The 18657-nt window shown below is 38.3% G+C and overlaps 1 protein-coding gene across 1 annotated transcript in view; it reads right to left on the bottom strand.

Moving 5' to 3' along the window:
• Positions 1-18657, bottom strand: part of MICU2 (mitochondrial calcium uptake 2) — a 63100-nt gene that overhangs the window by 31590 nt on the left and 12853 nt on the right. The window contains exons 2-4 of the mRNA XM_026845534.1: positions 8319-8350; positions 8129-8204; positions 3486-3533 (exon numbers count right to left, since the gene is read on the bottom strand). Coding sequence (XP_026701335.1) covers positions 3486-3533; positions 8129-8204; positions 8319-8350 — 156 coding nt within the window. The remainder of the gene's footprint in view (positions 1-3485; positions 3534-8128; positions 8205-8318; positions 8351-18657) is intronic.

The following is an 18657-nucleotide window of genomic DNA, read 5'->3' on the forward strand; positions in this document are numbered from 1 at the left end:
TCCCATCAAGCTGAATTTTTCAGGAATTTTATACAATTTTACCCTGCATTTCCTTCACCGAGTGGATGTTTCTTTTCAACACAGAAATGTAATGAGTTTTGAATCTTTCAGGTGCTATAAAAACATGGTGTGTTTTGAGCTCCTTCCCACAATTTCCTGATCTTACTTTGCTTACAGGAGGTGGCCTCGCTCATTAGCAAGCCCACACAGGAGCAGCATGCTGCTAAAATGTAGTTACAGTTCACTGCAGTAGCAAGCACTTATCCCAGTAATTTCTGGAGCAGGTGAATTAATTCCACAACCCAGTCAAGTCAGGCATTAATATGAAAGCCAGGGACTTATCGTCTCTAGAACACGTTCATGTTTCCAAGAACAATGTTGGACTCACGAGGGCAGTGAAGCAGTATCTCTAAAAAACTCTAATGCCTTCAGAGTTTTTCTTTTGGAAATATATTCTTCCAGCTCCATCCTGTAAAGTTTTAAGTCTTGCTTTTTTTTTTTTTAGACAATCTTTCTACAAAGGGAATAAGTTAAAAGAAATAACCCATTCTTTTTAAGTGATAACAAGATGGTTAAAGAAAATACTGTTTTTACATTTTAGAAATAACTACATCTTCAGCAGTCAGCTAACGTTCTCTGTGGAGCAACCCTGTGATGCAGGGACATTTTATAAATACTGTTGCAACCTGCATAGCAGAGCCCTTCCCCAGCAACTAGGCTGTAATAATCAGAACTGGCTTTCTTTCCACAGAAATGCCACATGCTAAATTTGTGTTACTAGCACAAAAGCAAGAACCTATCCTATAACATATTTAGAGAATAAAAGTAATTGATGTATTTAATAGTAATTCATACCATCTGTGTTGCAATTTTCAGATAAGAGAGCTGTTACTGAAAATATAGGACTTAAAGCTGCTTATACTGTTCAGAGATGACACACTTATCTGATATGATGCAACCCCAAAGGTATGTGTTCGTAAAATAAGCATAGTTCAAAGACTACCTCAGATATATTTGTATTTAATTAGAATCAGGCAAAATTCCAAAATCTGAACAGAAGAACTTCAACTTGGCTGTGAGTGCAGGTTAGATTTAGGTGCTTCCCCTCCAACTATTCCTATGTTGACCAAGCTGTCAACCTCTGTGACTGGCTAATTGAAATGAAGCTTTGAGTAAAGGTGACAACTTCAGTTCCCGGGCTCCTTCACCATGCAAGGCTTTACCAGAAGCTCCATTAACCAGTTACTGGAAATTAAATTCAATACAGCACTGGAAGAAAAAAAGATAGTCATCATACAAGGCACACAGAAAAGAGGAAAATGGGATGACAGGAGCAAAATAAAACCTTTGTCTGCTGCAAAATTATATTTTCAAGTTCAGTGTTGTTACAGACAGTGCTTTTGCGTGACAGGCAGCGTGGTCTGGTCAGCAGTGTCCTGGAACCAGGACTCCGGAAACCTGGTGACTTTTCCTGTTTCCCTGCTGCTCTGTTGGTGACTGAGAAGAAGTCATTTAAATATAAACGGATGTTTTAAGAAATCTCACGTTAATTCTCACTAGCGACAGAGATAGGTTGTGTAACTGGAGGCTGACTGACATGGGATACTTGTTAGGCAAAGATAGAGGCACTAACACTTGTTGGTGCTTGCTTTCAAACTGATCGTATGATAGCCCTCTGTGTAACCAAAGCAGCAACATTAGCATGTCATTTTTATCCTTCATCAAAAGGGGCTTTGTTTTTTCAGTTCAATACACTCCTATTTAAATTCTGCGAAAAATAATGTTACTTAACTGTTTGGAGAAGTGGACAACTTGCTCTGATACTGCTTCAATTTTCTAATTGCTTCAGCCAATAAATCAGCACGAAATTACTTTCAGCTGCCATAGGTTTTGAAAGAAATAGAATCTTTGGCACTTATTTCTGCAACTTTAAGGTATTATTCTGAAGTTATAAAGTGGCTGTTGTCCTTTTTTAAAAAAAAAATCCCTCTTTTTGAGTTGCAACAAATATTTTAAAATCAGCTTGTTTAACTGGGCTAGACTCATATTATTTCTGACTTTAATAAACACTTGAACACATGGTATAACTCACGTTCAAGTTGCATGTAGCACTAGGCAGTGACTACTGGTGAAACAGTATATTTATATGTTAAATAGGTTATCAATGCATATATAATCTTTAATACTGTGTACTAGATGAAGTTTCCTAAGAGATCACCCTTCATGCCATGTAACAGGAACTAATGCAGTTCTGCTGAGAAATTATGTAAATTGCAAAAAGACTACCTAAATTGTGTGAGAGGTGTGTACCAGTGGTCATTACCTGTGAAAGCTGGACAAATTCTCTCCAGTCTCTGGAGACCAACACTGTGCTGCACCAAGAGAGGGTGGATTTCTAGAGCAAGGAAAATTTGTCTGTTTGTTTAAGCCCCTAACATGGACCTTGCTACCACAGAAGTGATGAGGCTCAAGCATCTACAGTCCACTGGGATGAGAATGACTGCTTCTTTCTCTCCTTTCCCTACCCACTGATACCATGAGATCTAGTATGCCTGATTTTGTCCCTTGCTGACCTGTACAAGTCAGTCAGACAAGACTGCATGTGCATCATTACATGGATATGCATGTGGACTACTAGTCTATGGGTCTCACTGCATAATGCTCTTTGTACACATATTATCTCAAACCTTGATATTTTCCAGCATCACCTACACTTCATCAGAACAGCACATGGAGGTGCCAAGCATGGCACAGTGTAAGTATGCGTGAGGAAACCCAGAAAATCCAAGCTCACTTTCATACACAATAGAAAATGTCTACTGTTCGCAGATAAAGCAAGTATCAAACAAAAAAATTTTTTAAAAAACATGTCAGAGGAGAAACAAGGAGACAAAGGAAGGGGCAGAAATCCATGCAAAATACTTGGGGGAAATAAAGTAAAAAGGAACAGAGGGGAAAAAAAAGATTAAAAGGTCAAACAAAAAGACACTGTAGAATTCTGCTGTTTATGTGTATCATCCATTGCATATCTGAACACATGAATAATAGGCAACAACTTTTCAGACACCACAACATCTTATTACATCACTGCATGAGCTAGAAAGTTAATGTCTCATTGTCCATAATGACTAAAACTATTATCTAGAAGACAAATTATCTTCCCCCACTGTTCTCCTTCCTCTTATTACGTGGTCCTATAACCAATGTGTCCCCTCCCTCAAAGTCTCTTGAAAGACTCTTCTGATCCCATGGTGCAGGGATTATCATGGTTTTTGAAGTACTGTTATGTACCAATGATGAAACTAGCTGCAATCAACTAAAGTTATATCCATTTATATCAATGCCTTATCACTCTATATACAATAGTTCTTTACATTTTACTATAATGTAGAAATTTAGAAGTTAAAAAATATCAGAAAAAGTTATTGGAAAGCTGTTAGTAGCTAAGTATTTAGGCATATGTATTTTAAATATATAATACTTACTTGTAAGGATTGTCAGCAAAAATAGGTACTCTGCATAAGATATCAAGCCTGAAATAAAGAGTTAAAAAATGACTTGCAACAACCCCCTCAAACTTATAGCAAGACTTGAAAGATCAAATTTTATAAAAAATATAGTTTAACATCATATTAAATAGGTTATGAAAGTAAGCCACGTTATTATTTAATAAAGTTTTTACTTCTGTTTTTAGTGCTCTGAAGGCAAAATTCCCTATCCAGAGACTCATCAATGTTCATGTCTAATCAAGAAAGTAAGGTTTATTTGGTATTAATAAAAGGCCTACACTAAATCTTTAGATTCTCACTGAAAACATTCAATGTTTATATAAAAGGCAAATAAATTAAATGCGCTTTGTCACATTTAGTACCTGGGAGGAGAACTACTCTAACATTTCCCTGAAGGATCAAAGTCCTCCATCCTTTGGCAGGCTCGTGAAGGCGGAGAATAGCTTCCCTCTAATTCTCAAGGGGAACATGGCAACACGCAAAGCTGCCAAGCTTAGATTGTGCTGATAGTACTGCTGGGCCGCATGCCAAGAGGAGGCTTCTTTTTTTTATTTAAATAGGAACATGTCCTTTCTACAAGGTGAAAGTATTTTCCCCCCTTTTGAAAGAAAATTCCAGTGTTTTCCTTTGAAATACCGCCTTAAGTGAAAAGCCTGAACAAACACAAAGATGTGATAGCGTCAAAATAGAGCGTACAAGCTAAAGATAGAGAGCACATAACGAGGGTGGTTAAACAACAGAATCTGAACCATCTGCCCTGCAATACTGTTTGGGGAAAAAAAAATGTAAAGGGCTTTTTTATAAATCACTTTTCAAAATAACCGAGCTACTTTTAACATGTGAATTAAACATTGTATAATGCTGGAGCTGCTTAAAATAATGAAATTCAAACATGCCTATCTGTGCAAAGAGAAACTATTTTTAATAATTTATTTAGTTAATTGATAGATAAGGAATCCACTTAAGCTTCAGTGATAAACAATTAACTTCTGATAAATTACTATGCAGAGCGAATAGCATTTGTATTTGACCTCAGATAGTGACTTAACACTTTAAGTTTTAAGTACCAGAGTTTAGAAATATTGAACTGCTCGATGCAAGTCTGAAAATCTGAGAATAAATCTTAGTCAAAGACAGGTCTAATGCTGATCCTGTTGCCAGTTCACTCTGGTTCCGTATCTCAGCTTTCCTCTCCATCAAAATAGGGCTATTCACCCTATTATCCAGCATGCATCATGTATAAATCAGCACAGGACTACAGTCATATGCTGAGGAAATAAAAAGTACTTTAATCTCAAAGATTTAGTTTTGCTTGCAATTTTTAGGGTTAATGCCATTGCAAGAATGTAAATTATTATTTGCATTGCTGTAAAACTTGGAATTGTGTTCCTAGACAAAGTGTCCAGGATTTCTACAAATTCAAAACCAAACAAGCAGAGAAAGAACCCTTTCCCCATATTTTAGCTTATGTGCCTAAGACAAGATTAAAAAATGGAGAGAAACAAAGAGGAGAGGAAAAGAAATCAAGCAAATAGTGTGGTGGACAGTGATGAAGATTCCTGCTCCCTAATTTTGTTTTGTGTGATACAGCAAAAAAATGTTTAAAGGAAGACAAGAAGGTAACTTTTGAAGTCTCTATAGAAAATAAATCCCGGTCATGGATTGCAACGATAACAGCGTAAAGATCCCTGCCTGAAAATTTAACCAGCAAGCAATGAAGGCCAACATCACTAGCCAAAGAGAAGTGGGAGTCTGCCTCTTGTCTGTCTTGAGATGTGCTGCACAGGGACAGTCTAGGGAAGACCTGGAAGCAGCTTATGCTACATAGAACAAGGAGAGCCCAGTGTTGGGATACTAAAGAAGAGATGATACACTCAAAGGAGTCATGTAAGAAAAACATGTTTATCAAAGCATTTGAAAGGAGATTAACATGTGGATTATGTTTGTTAAAGTCAGAGAAAAAGAAGTTGTAATAATTAAGATAAGAAAATGCTGAGCACCTGGAGTCTTAGCTATATGGGTAGACAGGGAACATTGTACCTTATATTTTGTAGAAAGAATTTGCAAAATTTATATGGAGATGGTAGAATGTAAAGAAACGACCCATTTAAACACAACACCCTCCTTACTGAATGCTCAGGAGAGAAGCATGATGGCTCTACCCATTCCAATTTGCAGAGGGCTGGAGAGAAAAGCCTTGCAAGAAAGGGCAGGGCCGAGAATTAGACTCTGTTTTCACCATCTTAACATACGCTGATAGAAAAGCCACTATAGTGAAGTAGGTAAAAATGTAAATATAATAAAAATATATAAAAAACCTGCCTCAGTGCCTTAAAACAAATCCACAGCCTGTCTGACATTTTCTGGCAGACATTACACTAAAATAATCAGAGATAAGATTTTTTAAACTTGTGGACTCATTACCATAAAAATTATTCTTTTAACTTTATTGTCCTTTTACTACCTGTAGTGAATGGCCAATTTACCTTATCCATAAAGTAAATTAAATATTTTGGTAATCTTCTTTTTATTCTACAGTAATCACTACAAAGTTACTAAAATTAAAAGATGCAATGCAACAAATTTTTAAAAATCACCCCAAAAGCTGTAGAAGATTATATTCATGTCCAAGCAAAATTTAAAAGATAAAAGCTTCACATACTGTTAAATGACTTGGCAGACTTTCAGCCAAGTATCTGCAGTTAGCAGTGTCAAAACCTGTCATTTGCTAACACTACATGAACCTTCCCTATCCCTCCCTGGAAACCTCTACCCTCAAATGCTGACAGTACAATATTCTTATTGCTGAATAAATCGTAAGTATACACCCAAAATATGACATGAATTTTCAAACTGGCCACTAGAAGGCAGAATTCCCTAGCGTTACTTTTTACAAACTCGACTGATGACAGTTTTCCCTCTACTTGATACTCAAATAACCATTTGAAGGTAGTTAAAATAAGTAGCATTATTCTGGTAAAAGCAGTATTTAATACATAAATATTTACATTTTTTAAATGTAATAATAACACATCACAAGGCAAAAGCATCGAAGTCACTGAATAGGCATCACAAACAAAACCTGTAAAAGCTCCATGTGCTGTGGAGACATATGGAAGACTGTACTGAACGTTCCTGCACCATCTCAAACTTCTATCTGACCTTTGAAGGACAGAGCATATGGACACAGAGTCCTAAGCAAGAGGAGATCAATCCTGTGTCCAGAGTGCAGAAGACGTGAGGCTGAGCGTACCACCGAGCTCACATGCCGAGCAGTCAGCTGGGAGAGGCAGCAGTCAGCTGGGAGAGGCGTGATGAAAGGAAGCTGCACTCATCTGCTGTGTTTTCACTTCCTGTTGGCGTGTCCCTGGTTTCCCCGAGTGTTTTGGGGATCTGCAGTGGCAACCACTAGAAAAAGAAAGGCTCTAAAAGAATCAGGGGTAATGAAAGATTACCCAAGAATTAAAGACTGGGAATCCCTTAAACCCAGTCCTGGGAAAGCACATGATGATTAGTATTTGGAAAAGGCAGGGAATGACTATTCAGTACAAAATGCAGCCTTCCCTAGGATAGGAAAAAACGGTTACGTTTGTTCAGAGATGTTTCAGGGCTGCTGGGGTATGCTGGGGCTTGCAGGAGTGGACTGACAAGCAAGGCACCCAGCTGAAGACCCCTCCACATCTGCAAACAGATGCAAGAAATGAACTGCACACAGAGGAGGCCATGAGGCTGAAGGCAGGCAAAACGCTGCAGGCTGAGATTGAGGGCTGCTCTCTTGGCATAAACTGCCAGCCATGCCCAGGGATCTGCTGTGTATGGAGACTGTGGCTCACGCCTGCCAAGGAACTGCTGCAGTGGAAAGGCAGCTTTATTTTCCAGAAACATCCACGGGATAAGGGATTCAGGCTGAACTCTACGATACAGAAAGTTTGAGAATAGATGCAGTCAGTCTTTCTCATTAGTTTGGGAATTTCAGTCTTTATTACAGTGGAATAGTTACTCACTCATCTATTTGGTTTCCTTGATCCTCTTGTTTTGTTTTCTCCCTTCAATTAATTTATGCTAATGACATGTTTATTTGGTATTCTTTAATTTTCTGTTGTTACACAAACAATAACCTACTCTCAGAGTTTTCTCTTTATGTAGTTTGATATAAGGTGGAAATGCTGGGTGAAAAGAAACTGAAGCACATCAGTGCTGTGAGGGGCCACCAAGCTCCTGAAGATGGAGAAATAAGTTCAACTGCTCTTGGAATCATAACTAGATACAAATTTTATTTTTAGTTTTCGTTTCCATGCATTTAAGTTATATAGTGAAACAGCAGCTTATTAACAAGTTTTAAAAGTCCATTTTGTGCTTGTCATCCCTTTAGCACCTTTCTCTTCTCCAAGCAGTTTTTCTGATTTGCTTCATGCCTCCTTCTGCACCTCAGAAGGCTTTCAATTCCCAGCCCTGCCCTTTTACTCTCTCTTGCATAACCAAGAGATTTGCCAAGGAGCCAGCTACAGGCTAGATGGGCATGAAGTCAAATCCATGAAACCTTCTTAAAAATACATTCAATTCGTACCATATAATGAGATAAAAAAGATCTATTTTTCAGCATCAAAAGTGCTTGTTACCTTTATCACCAAGCTCTCTAAAAAAGGTTGGTCCTGGTTTAGCTTTGGCAACACATAGCAGTGCAGCATCTACCTCCTTTAAAGATACAAACAAGAAAACATAAAGCCAGTTTTGAAAGAGAAGTCTATTCAGTTGGGTAACAGGAAGAATGAAAGTTCTTTTGAAGAAGGAAATTATCATTTTGCTTACCTTTTTTGTCAGTTTCTTGGCTGAGGCTTTACCTATAATAAAAAAACCATCATCATTCAATAACAAACTGAATTTAAACTTTGATCAGGTTCTGTGGCATTTCTTCAGATTTTTATGGGAAACTGCTAAGTAATATGAAACAGAGTATTTTGCAATAGGCAGTTTGTTTCTAATTCCCACAATGATCAAGAAAGGACAACTTTTAAAAATAATATGAGCAGTCTGTTCAACCTGGATGAAAGCTATCTGAATAACTTACTCCTGTGACTTTGCATACTGTGAGCTGCAAATATAGCACAGACTCCAAAGCAAGATTATATGGTAAGAAATGAAGGGATTTGCATGTACACATAATAATCCTTCAAGGGCAGGTTGAATATACAAAAGCTAAGAAATACTAAAAAAAAAATATGAAAATGTTAATGTTTCTATTAAGAAGTGAAACTAACAACTCTGCCTCCTGAAACAGCATCAGATGAAACCATACAAACTTTCAAGTGTTTATTAGTAGGTTCAAGTCTATTCACTCAAATAGGGGAGCCACTGGCAGGAGTAAAATAGGTTGTATTCCTGTGTAAATCACTCATTTGAGGAGCTGTGATCTATTAGCAGTGGAACATTTCAGCTGATTATGCATGGACCACAGAAATCCTGCAGTCATGGACTGGCAGAAGCTCTGCTCCATCCCTTGTCAGTCTCTGCCCTATCACACCGGCTTGTCTCATCATTTCTCCTCATATAGTTCTTAAAACCCCGTGTCCCTCACTCTTACCAGTCTCAGACCATTGCTCCCTTTCTTCATCACCAGTTCCCCTGGATTCCAGCTGGCCATTTCCCCCTATTTATTCACACTATGTAAGCACAAGCCAAGCTGCTTGCATTTGCTCTGAGGACTGGTGCCCCTGCTAGCAGCAGCCTTCTTTGCTCCATGCTCAGACTCCAAGGCTTGCTCTGCCGCTTCATGGGCATCTTGCCTCTGAAGGGTCACCAGCGCAGCACTGCTGTTTGGAAACGGACATGATGGAGGTGGCCTGGTGGGCAGCTGTCAACAAACTTCTACCAAGCACTTTCACAGGCCCATAATTTAGCTAGACAGAGGTGCATTCTCTATAAAACAGCAAATTTCCATAATGTTGGCAAGAGACGTGCCCAGCTGCAGGGGGTCTCCACTGTCAACTTTTGGCTTTGGATGAGGAAAGCTGCTGGAACATCTGAAGCAGCAATAGTTCATTTTTCAGCACAGGCAAACCAGTGCCCTGGCCTCTGCTCCCTGAACTGGCAGTAACAGTTTTGGTCATAAATTCCTCTCCCCATGTCCCTCCCCCAAATCAGCCTAAGGCAGACACCTGGCACATAACATTGCATCCCAAATGTTTAAGTTTGACAAAAGTTATAAGCAACTAAAATTAGAGGTTTAATACTGGAGTGCTGAGTGACCCCAGCAACAGGTGTTGCCAGCACCACCTGTTACTGTGGATGAATACATTTTTGTGCAGTGCATGTACATATATTTACACACATACATAAAACTACACAGATAGATACCTTCTAGCTCCGAGGGAGTATGAAATCTTCTACTTTGTCTCATTTGATCTAAGAGAAGTCAGATTAATAACATTCTGAGAGATCAAGCAAAACTCACTACATCCAGTAAGGTGGAGTCCTGAGCAGTGCAATGTAACACCATAGTTTAACACTGTTCATGGCTGCAGAGCATTTTGATGAATGGCTATTTAGTCAATTAAGTGATTCAGATCTTAGCTTTGAAATGTCACCGCCTCTGTACAGCACATTTCAACATGGAATTAAACTACAGCAGCTCTTTCTGCTCTGAGAGACCCACATAGGAGGGAATGAGTCAGGCTGTAGGTCTGCAAAAAAAAGTAACTCAAAGAAAAAAGGGAAACCCACCCTGCAATGTTTTTCACTAAGTGATCTTTGTACTGGTTGTCTGTATTGAAGCCAGCCATACAGCCTTATTTGGTTAACAGCAGCTCCACTCACTCCATTCTCCTGGTGGCCCCAAGAGCATCTTGCCCACTGCAGGCACCTTTTGCCAGCATCCAACAGGATGATGAGGGGAGACAAACTGAACTCTGTGAGCTGGAACAGCAAAGGCATGAATAATTGATGGAAGGCAAGGAGTAAGCACCGGCAGCTAAAGCTGAGACACTAGTTGGCCAAGTTTGTGAGGCTCTACTCTTGGTTAAGTCTGTGCTTCTTTCTTCATGTTGTATTCAGCACAGTAACTCTGAAACACTTCAGCCACCCAGTTTTGTAAGCATTACTCTACCTTGATAAAAATTAAGAAGGGGAAGGAAAATCTGTTATAGACATGATGGATTCTCTTTTCACCAGCTAGCAGTCACAACTGCAACTGCCTAGAGCTCACAGAAATGGCTGCAGCGCTCTAGCATTCAGCTGTGGCCACCCTCCAGTGGATGTATAAAATGTTGACATGCTGACTGACCTCCTTCAGAGATGAAAAGACAGTAACGATGACACAGAGGTGCTCATGCTACCCTTGACTGGAGAATCCTGGCATGGATGAAGGGACTGTGGGAGGAGAGGATGCCTTTGCTGAGTGGCAGAAGAGGAAGAGGGCAGCCACATCACTCCAGCACGTGGAGAGGGGCAGAATGAGGTGGGCAAGTTGGTGTCTGCTATGACTGACTGCACAAGGGGCAGCTGTTACAATAAGAGAGGAAAAAAGGAAGGAGGGAAAGGGAGAGACTGAGATATAAATGAAGATATTCCTACTTTTCTAAGTAGTAAATACAGTAGAGTAATAAATGTAGAGCCTTTTAATGTGCCTCTCTCAAATGGCTTCAAAATCAAAAGATTTAATAACCTAGTAAAATGAAAATGGCATACAGATGTCAGTAAGCACATGTACCAGTAGGGCAGGAATCTTTTTGCAAAAAACCTGACATTCGGGACACTAGTGTTATTTTTCATATTGCTGTTTGTGTAGAGTATTAAAATACGATCTTATAATAATATAATAATGTAAACTGTAGAATGAGTTTCCTTCAATAATTATTTGAACATTTTCTAAGAATTAAATCCAGTTATATTCTGATGGCACTGTCACCATTTAAAATCATCTGTGAAGACTGAAATCTGTCTTCACTTGGAAAAATTAGCTACTTTCATTGTAGCGCTCATAATATTCCTTGAAAACCAATTTAGCTCTTGGTGCTTATTCTCTCAATTTATTCACTTCCTAACAATGAGATCCCTTTAAACACCAACAAAGAAAGCTCTGTAAATATCACACACTACCGTTTCAAACGTACGAAACTCTGAGGAACCATGTCTTTTAAGGCCTTGTCTACAATAATTATGAAAAGAAGGTATAATTCCTCTTTGCAGAAAATGTACTGCAAAGGTATCAACAGTCTTCTTACCTAGTTCAGACACTGAAAAAAAAAGCCTCTTCCTTTCTATCAATTAAATCTTGGTGCTGTCATTCCTGACACATGACTACAAATATATCAAGATCTAAGTCTCCCTCTGAGGAATACAAGCAATGGTTATAATTATTAGGAACTACTTAATCTAATAAGTAAAAGATCTAAGGAGGAAAAGATGCACTTTTCCATAGTTTATTCTTTTACCTTGATAGATTCTTACTAATGGGTAAATGAATGACATATTAGAAAACTTGTTTGTCATAGTACGTGTCAAAGAAACTTGGAATTTTTATTGTTTTGAGCTTGAATGAATGAGAAGAAAAACAAGTTTTTTTGGTTTTTTTTTTCTTACAGACCTGCCAAAACTGTGATATAATTCTGGCTTAAAGGACAGTGAGTATTTTCAAGGGTCTCCACATATTTTACAGACGCTGTAATCTAATTTTCATCATCTATAGCGGATCCATGAAACAACAATGAGGTACAGACACACCTTTCATGGACAAAAAGCAATTTTAGCTTTTTAAGTTGAATGAATACTGAGTCTACTTAGAAGCACACAAATTCTGTGCTTTTAGCCAACAAAGTTAGCTGACAACTGTAATTAAGAAAACACTGCCAAAAGCAGCTATGTCAGCTTTAATTTGCCCTCGGCAAATCTGGGTATTTTGTCACATACATTTCTTACAATAGAAGTGTTTCCATCGTCTATCAGTTTTTTACACTAAGATGTAGAATAGACCTGACATCAATGTTAGGATTAACATTAGGAAAGGGCTGAATTAAACAAGTACCCACTTGCACTCAGTAACACCCATTTACACCTGTACAGCTAAGGAAAGGCTTAGATCTGACAAGAGACCTTCAGAGCCAAAGAATAAACAAAATCACTAAGATCAACCGTTAGAACAACAATCAAGTGCCAAAACAAAAATAGGGAAGTTATTACTATCTGCAAGAAAACATAATTTTACATGTCTGCAAGATTGGTCTACTTTTGCAATATGGAAATGAAAATTATTTTTTTAATCAATCTTTCACCACAGCCTTAACAACAAATGAGAAACTATTTAAAATAGGTATCTTTTCCTAGGAAGACAACTCCTGTCCCTTTTATCAGCAATGTCACTGAGATGTTTGACCAGGATGGTTTTTTAGCTCCATTTCAGATAGACAGAGTGATAAACAAGTAAAACAAAAAAAAAAATGTTCTCCCAGGTTTTTAATTTTAGATGGCAATCATTGCTATCTTTGCTGAAGCTTAGCAAATTCAAAATCATACTGGAGTACTAGGAAACCATTTGTTTTTTTCATGAAAATTTAAGATAACAGCATTAAGTATGTCACAATTTAAACAAACTCTGAGTCTGCAAAATGACAAGTGAAACAAACCTTTTAAGCTGGATAGGGTTTCAGCGCAGTCGTAATCTGAGGATCAGGGTATTTTAAAAACCAAACCCACTGTGCACAGCTTATGCTGTAGCCTTTATATCAGAGTCTACCTTGCAACCTTTCCTGCCATGGACCAAGAATTTTTATTTCTCTGTTTTAGCTGGCTGCCAGCTTTCACACAAGCTGAACTCTGAGAATCCTGTCCCTGTGCTCTGGCAAGCGGGGTTAGATAAGAATTGTGTATGTTGATTTCCTTGGGAGATTCCGTTAAAATTTTTGTTCAAGTTAGCCAAAAATGGAAGATCATTGAAATTCAATAGCTGGTATTTCATACCCAGCGCTCTCTCAGATACTTTTATGATACTGGACAAGTACCTTATCTCAACAAGGTGTCCTTTGTTTATCTGCCTTATTTACATTCTCAGCTCTTTAAAGCTCTTCTATGCATTTATAAAGTACTTACTGCTAATGAAATCAGTAATGTAAAAGGCAAAAATTCAAGCCAGTAATTAGTTCTTTAAGGCCTCCTTTTGAAACATTGGTGATATTGAAGATAAATCAAGGATAGCAAAAAAAATTTAAGGCTTTTTGAAAAACATAACAAACCAAGCGGTCAGATTCCTATGATAGCTCTTGGCAAACCAGTATCTGAATAATAAATGAGCATGCTATTTAAATGAATTAAGAATACACTTCAGCTGGAAAGCTTTTACTGAACTAGTGTACTGCTCCATCAAAAGATAATTGATAAAAGTAATTTCAATCATATGAATTAGTGAATCGAACCACCTGAATTAAAATTCAAGTATGCCTAGTGGAAAAGGCAATTTGCAATAATAGAAGCTTTTGATATGTTTTACAAAACAAGCTTTGGATCTGTCCTTCTTTATTTAGAGCAATCATTCCTCTGAGGAAACAAGAAATATACAGTGCTGGGCCGAGGCCATTGCTGGCAAATCTCCATTTCAGAAGAGCAGTCGCATCAGAGCCACTCAAAATCAGAAGGTTTCTCTGTGAGTAAGGCAGCCTGGGGTAAAATGGGTGGGATGCTGATGCAGGGAGAAAACATCAAAGGATGACACAATCTTTTAGGAAACTGAAACAGACTGAAAAATTAAGATAAGTCAGTTTTCAAAACTTGTTAACAAGACCATGGCACCAAGTCATCAGCAGTGCCAGGACTTCCAAAATAACCACAGTCACCTGGGTAAAACCAGATTTTGTGGTGCTTGCTACAGAGCATGTGAGCAGCTCAGTCCTCACTGGGGCTGTAGCAAGAGTCTGTAGGGATGGCAGGGAGAGCAGGGGAACAGCTTTTCCTTAGGTATTATACAAGGAAAGAGACTTGCTCCCAGATCAGCTCTCTTTTAATAACTATCCCAAACTGCAGATAGGAAAAGCTGAGAATAGGTTCAAACTTCCAAGCTTACCACAAGACTTGCCCTGCAATGACATATAGCATAAAGTTATTTCTTCCAAAACAGCAGAAAAGTCTAACAGGCCTGTTAACAGCAGCCCTTGGCTGCAAAAGGTGCATGGGATGTGACTTAAGATTTCACATGTAACACACAAACTGCAAGAAGCCAAGCAGAGAGCACAACTGCAGATGACCATCGCCCCAGCAGGAGAGGCTGCCAGCCCTCTGGGCTGGTTCTGACATCAGGACTGGAAGGAGCATCTAGAGGAAAAATATGTCATGTGACATGCAAGTCCTCAAACTCCCAAATAAGCACCTCATGCTTGGTTCCTCTGGCTTCACTTAGATGTCTAAAAATTAGATGCCTAAATCTGAGTTAGTGATCTCTATGGTGCTTTGCTGTAACTATGATGGTGTAAGGACATACGTAGAGAAGGGTTTATAATTAACTTTGAAATCTGCTGCTCCTATTTCAGATCTGAAGAAGAGCTCATATGCCCAAAAGCTTGTCTAATTTTTCCAACTTACAGCAGCTGGTCTAATAAAAGATATTATCTCTGTCTACAAACCTCATCCTGACTAATGACCCCAGGCTCCCTTCACACTCAAGGGAGAGAAACAGACACAGCACAAGAGAAATTTATTCCAGGTTGAGATAGGTGTCTAATACAGGCCTCAGACTTACCTGTTTCCTTCCATTAACTTTAAAGAAATGCTACAATCACTTGCTCTGACCTGACATTCAGCTTTTATACATCTATACTGCGTAGATGAATCCTTCTTCATGCAGCCAGATAACTCACACCATGACTGCTTTTTGTATTTGTTACATCTGTAATCTGGTTTTTCCAACCCCTATCTATCAGCCTGTTAGCAGCGCTAAGGGCATGTATTCTCTGTTTTAAGAACTTAATCAGATACAAAGCAAAGTGTATTATGGTTCAAGTGGCAGAGTGGCTGCATAACTGGAACAATAAAATATTACAAAGGCCAATTAAAATTACCTGGAAGAAGCTGTATCCATACTACATGTTTCTGAGATCAGAGGTTTAGAATGACTCCTGCCAGCCTACAGAGAACATTATGCAGTTCAGACTTTTTGGATGAATGGCATTTCCTGAATCTGCACAAAACCATGGACCTTCCTTCCACAAAGAGCAGCTAGGCAGAGCCTGAACTCAAGAAAAACTCCTAGTATTACGCTTGAGATGGTAGTCATCTCATCTAGCAAAGAGAACAGCATAAGCTAGACTAAGCCTTCAAAACTCAATTAACGAATGTTGGTCCTACCCTGAAATAAAGACGAGATGATTACTGTAGCATCACTATGCTTTATGTTATCACCTCCTCTTGCTAACAAAGCCTAGTTTTTTAAATACTATAGTGCTGGAGCACATGCTAGGTTAAGGTACTAACAGCAGATGAAGATAAACTATTATGATAGCCTTGTAGCACTAGAGGTTTAATTCTGTTGCTTTACTAGACAGTGTTAGAAGTCATGATCCATGGCTTAAGGGCTCTGTAATCTACTTTACAACTAGAGAAGATAAGTGTAACAAAAATAAGAAGAAAAATAAAGTAGGATAAGAACAACAATGAAATGACACAGTTAAAAATCTAACTGCATGCACAACTTGAGCAAATTGCATCTTAATTGTAAGCAGAGATTAATTTGGATTCAGAACGAAAATTTGTGCAAATTAATCATCCCACTATCAAAATGAAAGAAGAAAAGGTCAAAACCTTAACAGCATCAGAAATTGATTCTTACTCACTGTGTAAGACTTAAGCTCATGTGCTCAATATAAAGCCACCATCACCACTGTAGCAACTATCCCTATTGAATGTCATTCAGCCACTTCCTTTACAATTTGTATTCTACCATATATGTGAAGATCTTCCCTACTATGACAAACTGTTACTTTTCACATGCATCTCACAAAATGTAAAAAAAAAAAAAAAAGCAGTTAAAGACTAAGAACAAGAATATTAAAGACTGTTAATTATTACAAATTGGATTCACTTCCTGGCAAATGTATCTGAGGTGCCAGGTGAAGAATTCATCCTTTGTGTGCGAATTTATCACTAGAATAAAACTACCTCACCAACCCTGGAATACAGGAAAAGAGGGCATGTGTCAGAGAAGACTATCTTTTTCACCTTCTTGCTTTGATGCAATTTATCCCCTAAGCAGGAACTGCATATCATATCAAACTATGTCAAACTATATGAAGGAATTGTATGGTTTATTTATTGCACTTTGATATGTAACGAACACTCCAACTTGCAAGAATTACAGATAATGAGGCCAGAAACGACCATGTGGGTCACCTACTTTGTCCTATTGCTCCCAGCAGACTTTTGCTTATGCATTATCTCAACAGTTTATGTGCACACAAATACTATTTTTTGAATGTGCAAGCGTGTATTAATTCTAAACTGTAGTTTGGGGTTCAAAAGACAATAGTGCTATTATTTTAACTGCTTTTTTAATGAATAGTTTGCTTTTTCTTAAACTTACTCATCCAAGTACAAACTTCAGGGTACTGTTGATATTGTCTATTCCCAATGGAAGAGAAAAAATAAAATGTAATCACTTGATATAATTTAAAAATTAAAACTGGAAATACTTTGTGAAAAACTTGAAATTATTCATGGTATCAGCATGAAAAATGCAGTGCTGTTACCATAATTCTGTTCAGATGCAGGGCATTTACAGCACTTGTGTCCAAGCAGTAAATAACTGACATATTAGTGCATCAAGACAATTTAAATTACTGCAGTGGGTAAGTAACCAGAAGCACTGACATTTCACATAAATTGAGTGGGTTCTCAAGAGTCCTGTAAATATAAAAAGCTATTTAGATTCAGTTTATATAGTAGCTCACTTTTTTTCCTGTTTCACCCTATCACATATCAAAATTATTTACACCATCATTAATGCTTTCTTTTTTGTTAAAACAATATTTTTCTTTTAAAGATTAATTTACTTGCACTACAGCAACATACAGTAAAAGTTCATAGAAATATTGCAAAAAATGTTCCAACAGGTGACAGCTGATTGGAAAAGTACAATAGAATTTTGGCAGAAGTATCAGTTTGGGAAACTTACTTTCATCATATCCCAGCAAACCCTAGTCAAACTTCTGGAAGATTAAAAAAAAAACCCAAAACCAAAAAGAAAAAACAAAAAGAGAGAGATGGCTGATGACCTTCTGTACTGCTATTGTGCAATCTGGATATCTCATCAGCAGGATGCCCCATTTCTATCGCTGCGCTATTTTAATGATGGTGGTAATGGCTTCCCCTGTTTCATTCTCCTACTTCCTTGTGCTTCCATCAAATGTCTGGAATTTGACTCCTTTAGGGCCATCCTACATCCTCCACAGACTAAACACATCCTTTCCAACGTCTTATTGTTCTTATTTCCATCCCAGTAGTAATGATTCTAGAGAACACAGCACAAACAGCACCTTCTTGGCGACTGCAAAAAAGGTCTCGGGAGTTTCAGAGAAGCCTGTGGGAAGACCCATGAAGTGTGGCTCCCCTGTGGTTAAGGGCAATTGCCTCATACACAGAACATGTTAATTCGGAAGGGAGCTCTGGAGATCATCATGGTAATTAGAATGTCCTTATTTTCTCATGGTGACAACTGGAAAAAACTCAAAGCAGGGTCAGTCAGTGCAGGTTGCCCAAGACCATGTCCTGTTGGGTTTTGAATACGCCTGCACACATTTGTTTCTAGAAGGGCTATGAATACAAGCTATCTCTCCAATTTAATACAGTCATCTGAACAACTTTGCAATAGGAAAGTATCAGTTTAGGTGGTTTTTGGCCTACACTAACACCAAATACAAGCAATAGTTGGTATGTTTCATACGGAGTTTTAGGATTCCCCCCCCTTGCTTATATCAAAGGCAACAATATTCCTATGCAGTTGAAGACTGCAACTGCAGTGTATCCCCTGCTCAAGCGTGTACAGAGGAGGCCACAAAGATGATCAGGGGATGGAGCACCTCCCCTGTGAGGACAGGCTGGGGGTTGCTCAGCCTACAGCAGTCTCTGGGGAGACCTTATAGTGGCCTTCCAGTACTTAAAGGGGGCCTACAGGAAA

The sequence above is a fragment of the Athene cunicularia genome (assembly GCF_003259725.1).
Source record: "Athene cunicularia isolate RWA chromosome 1 unlocalized genomic scaffold, athCun1 chr1_part1, whole genome shotgun sequence".
NCBI classification, from domain to species: Eukaryota; Metazoa; Chordata; class Aves; order Strigiformes; family Strigidae; genus Athene; species Athene cunicularia.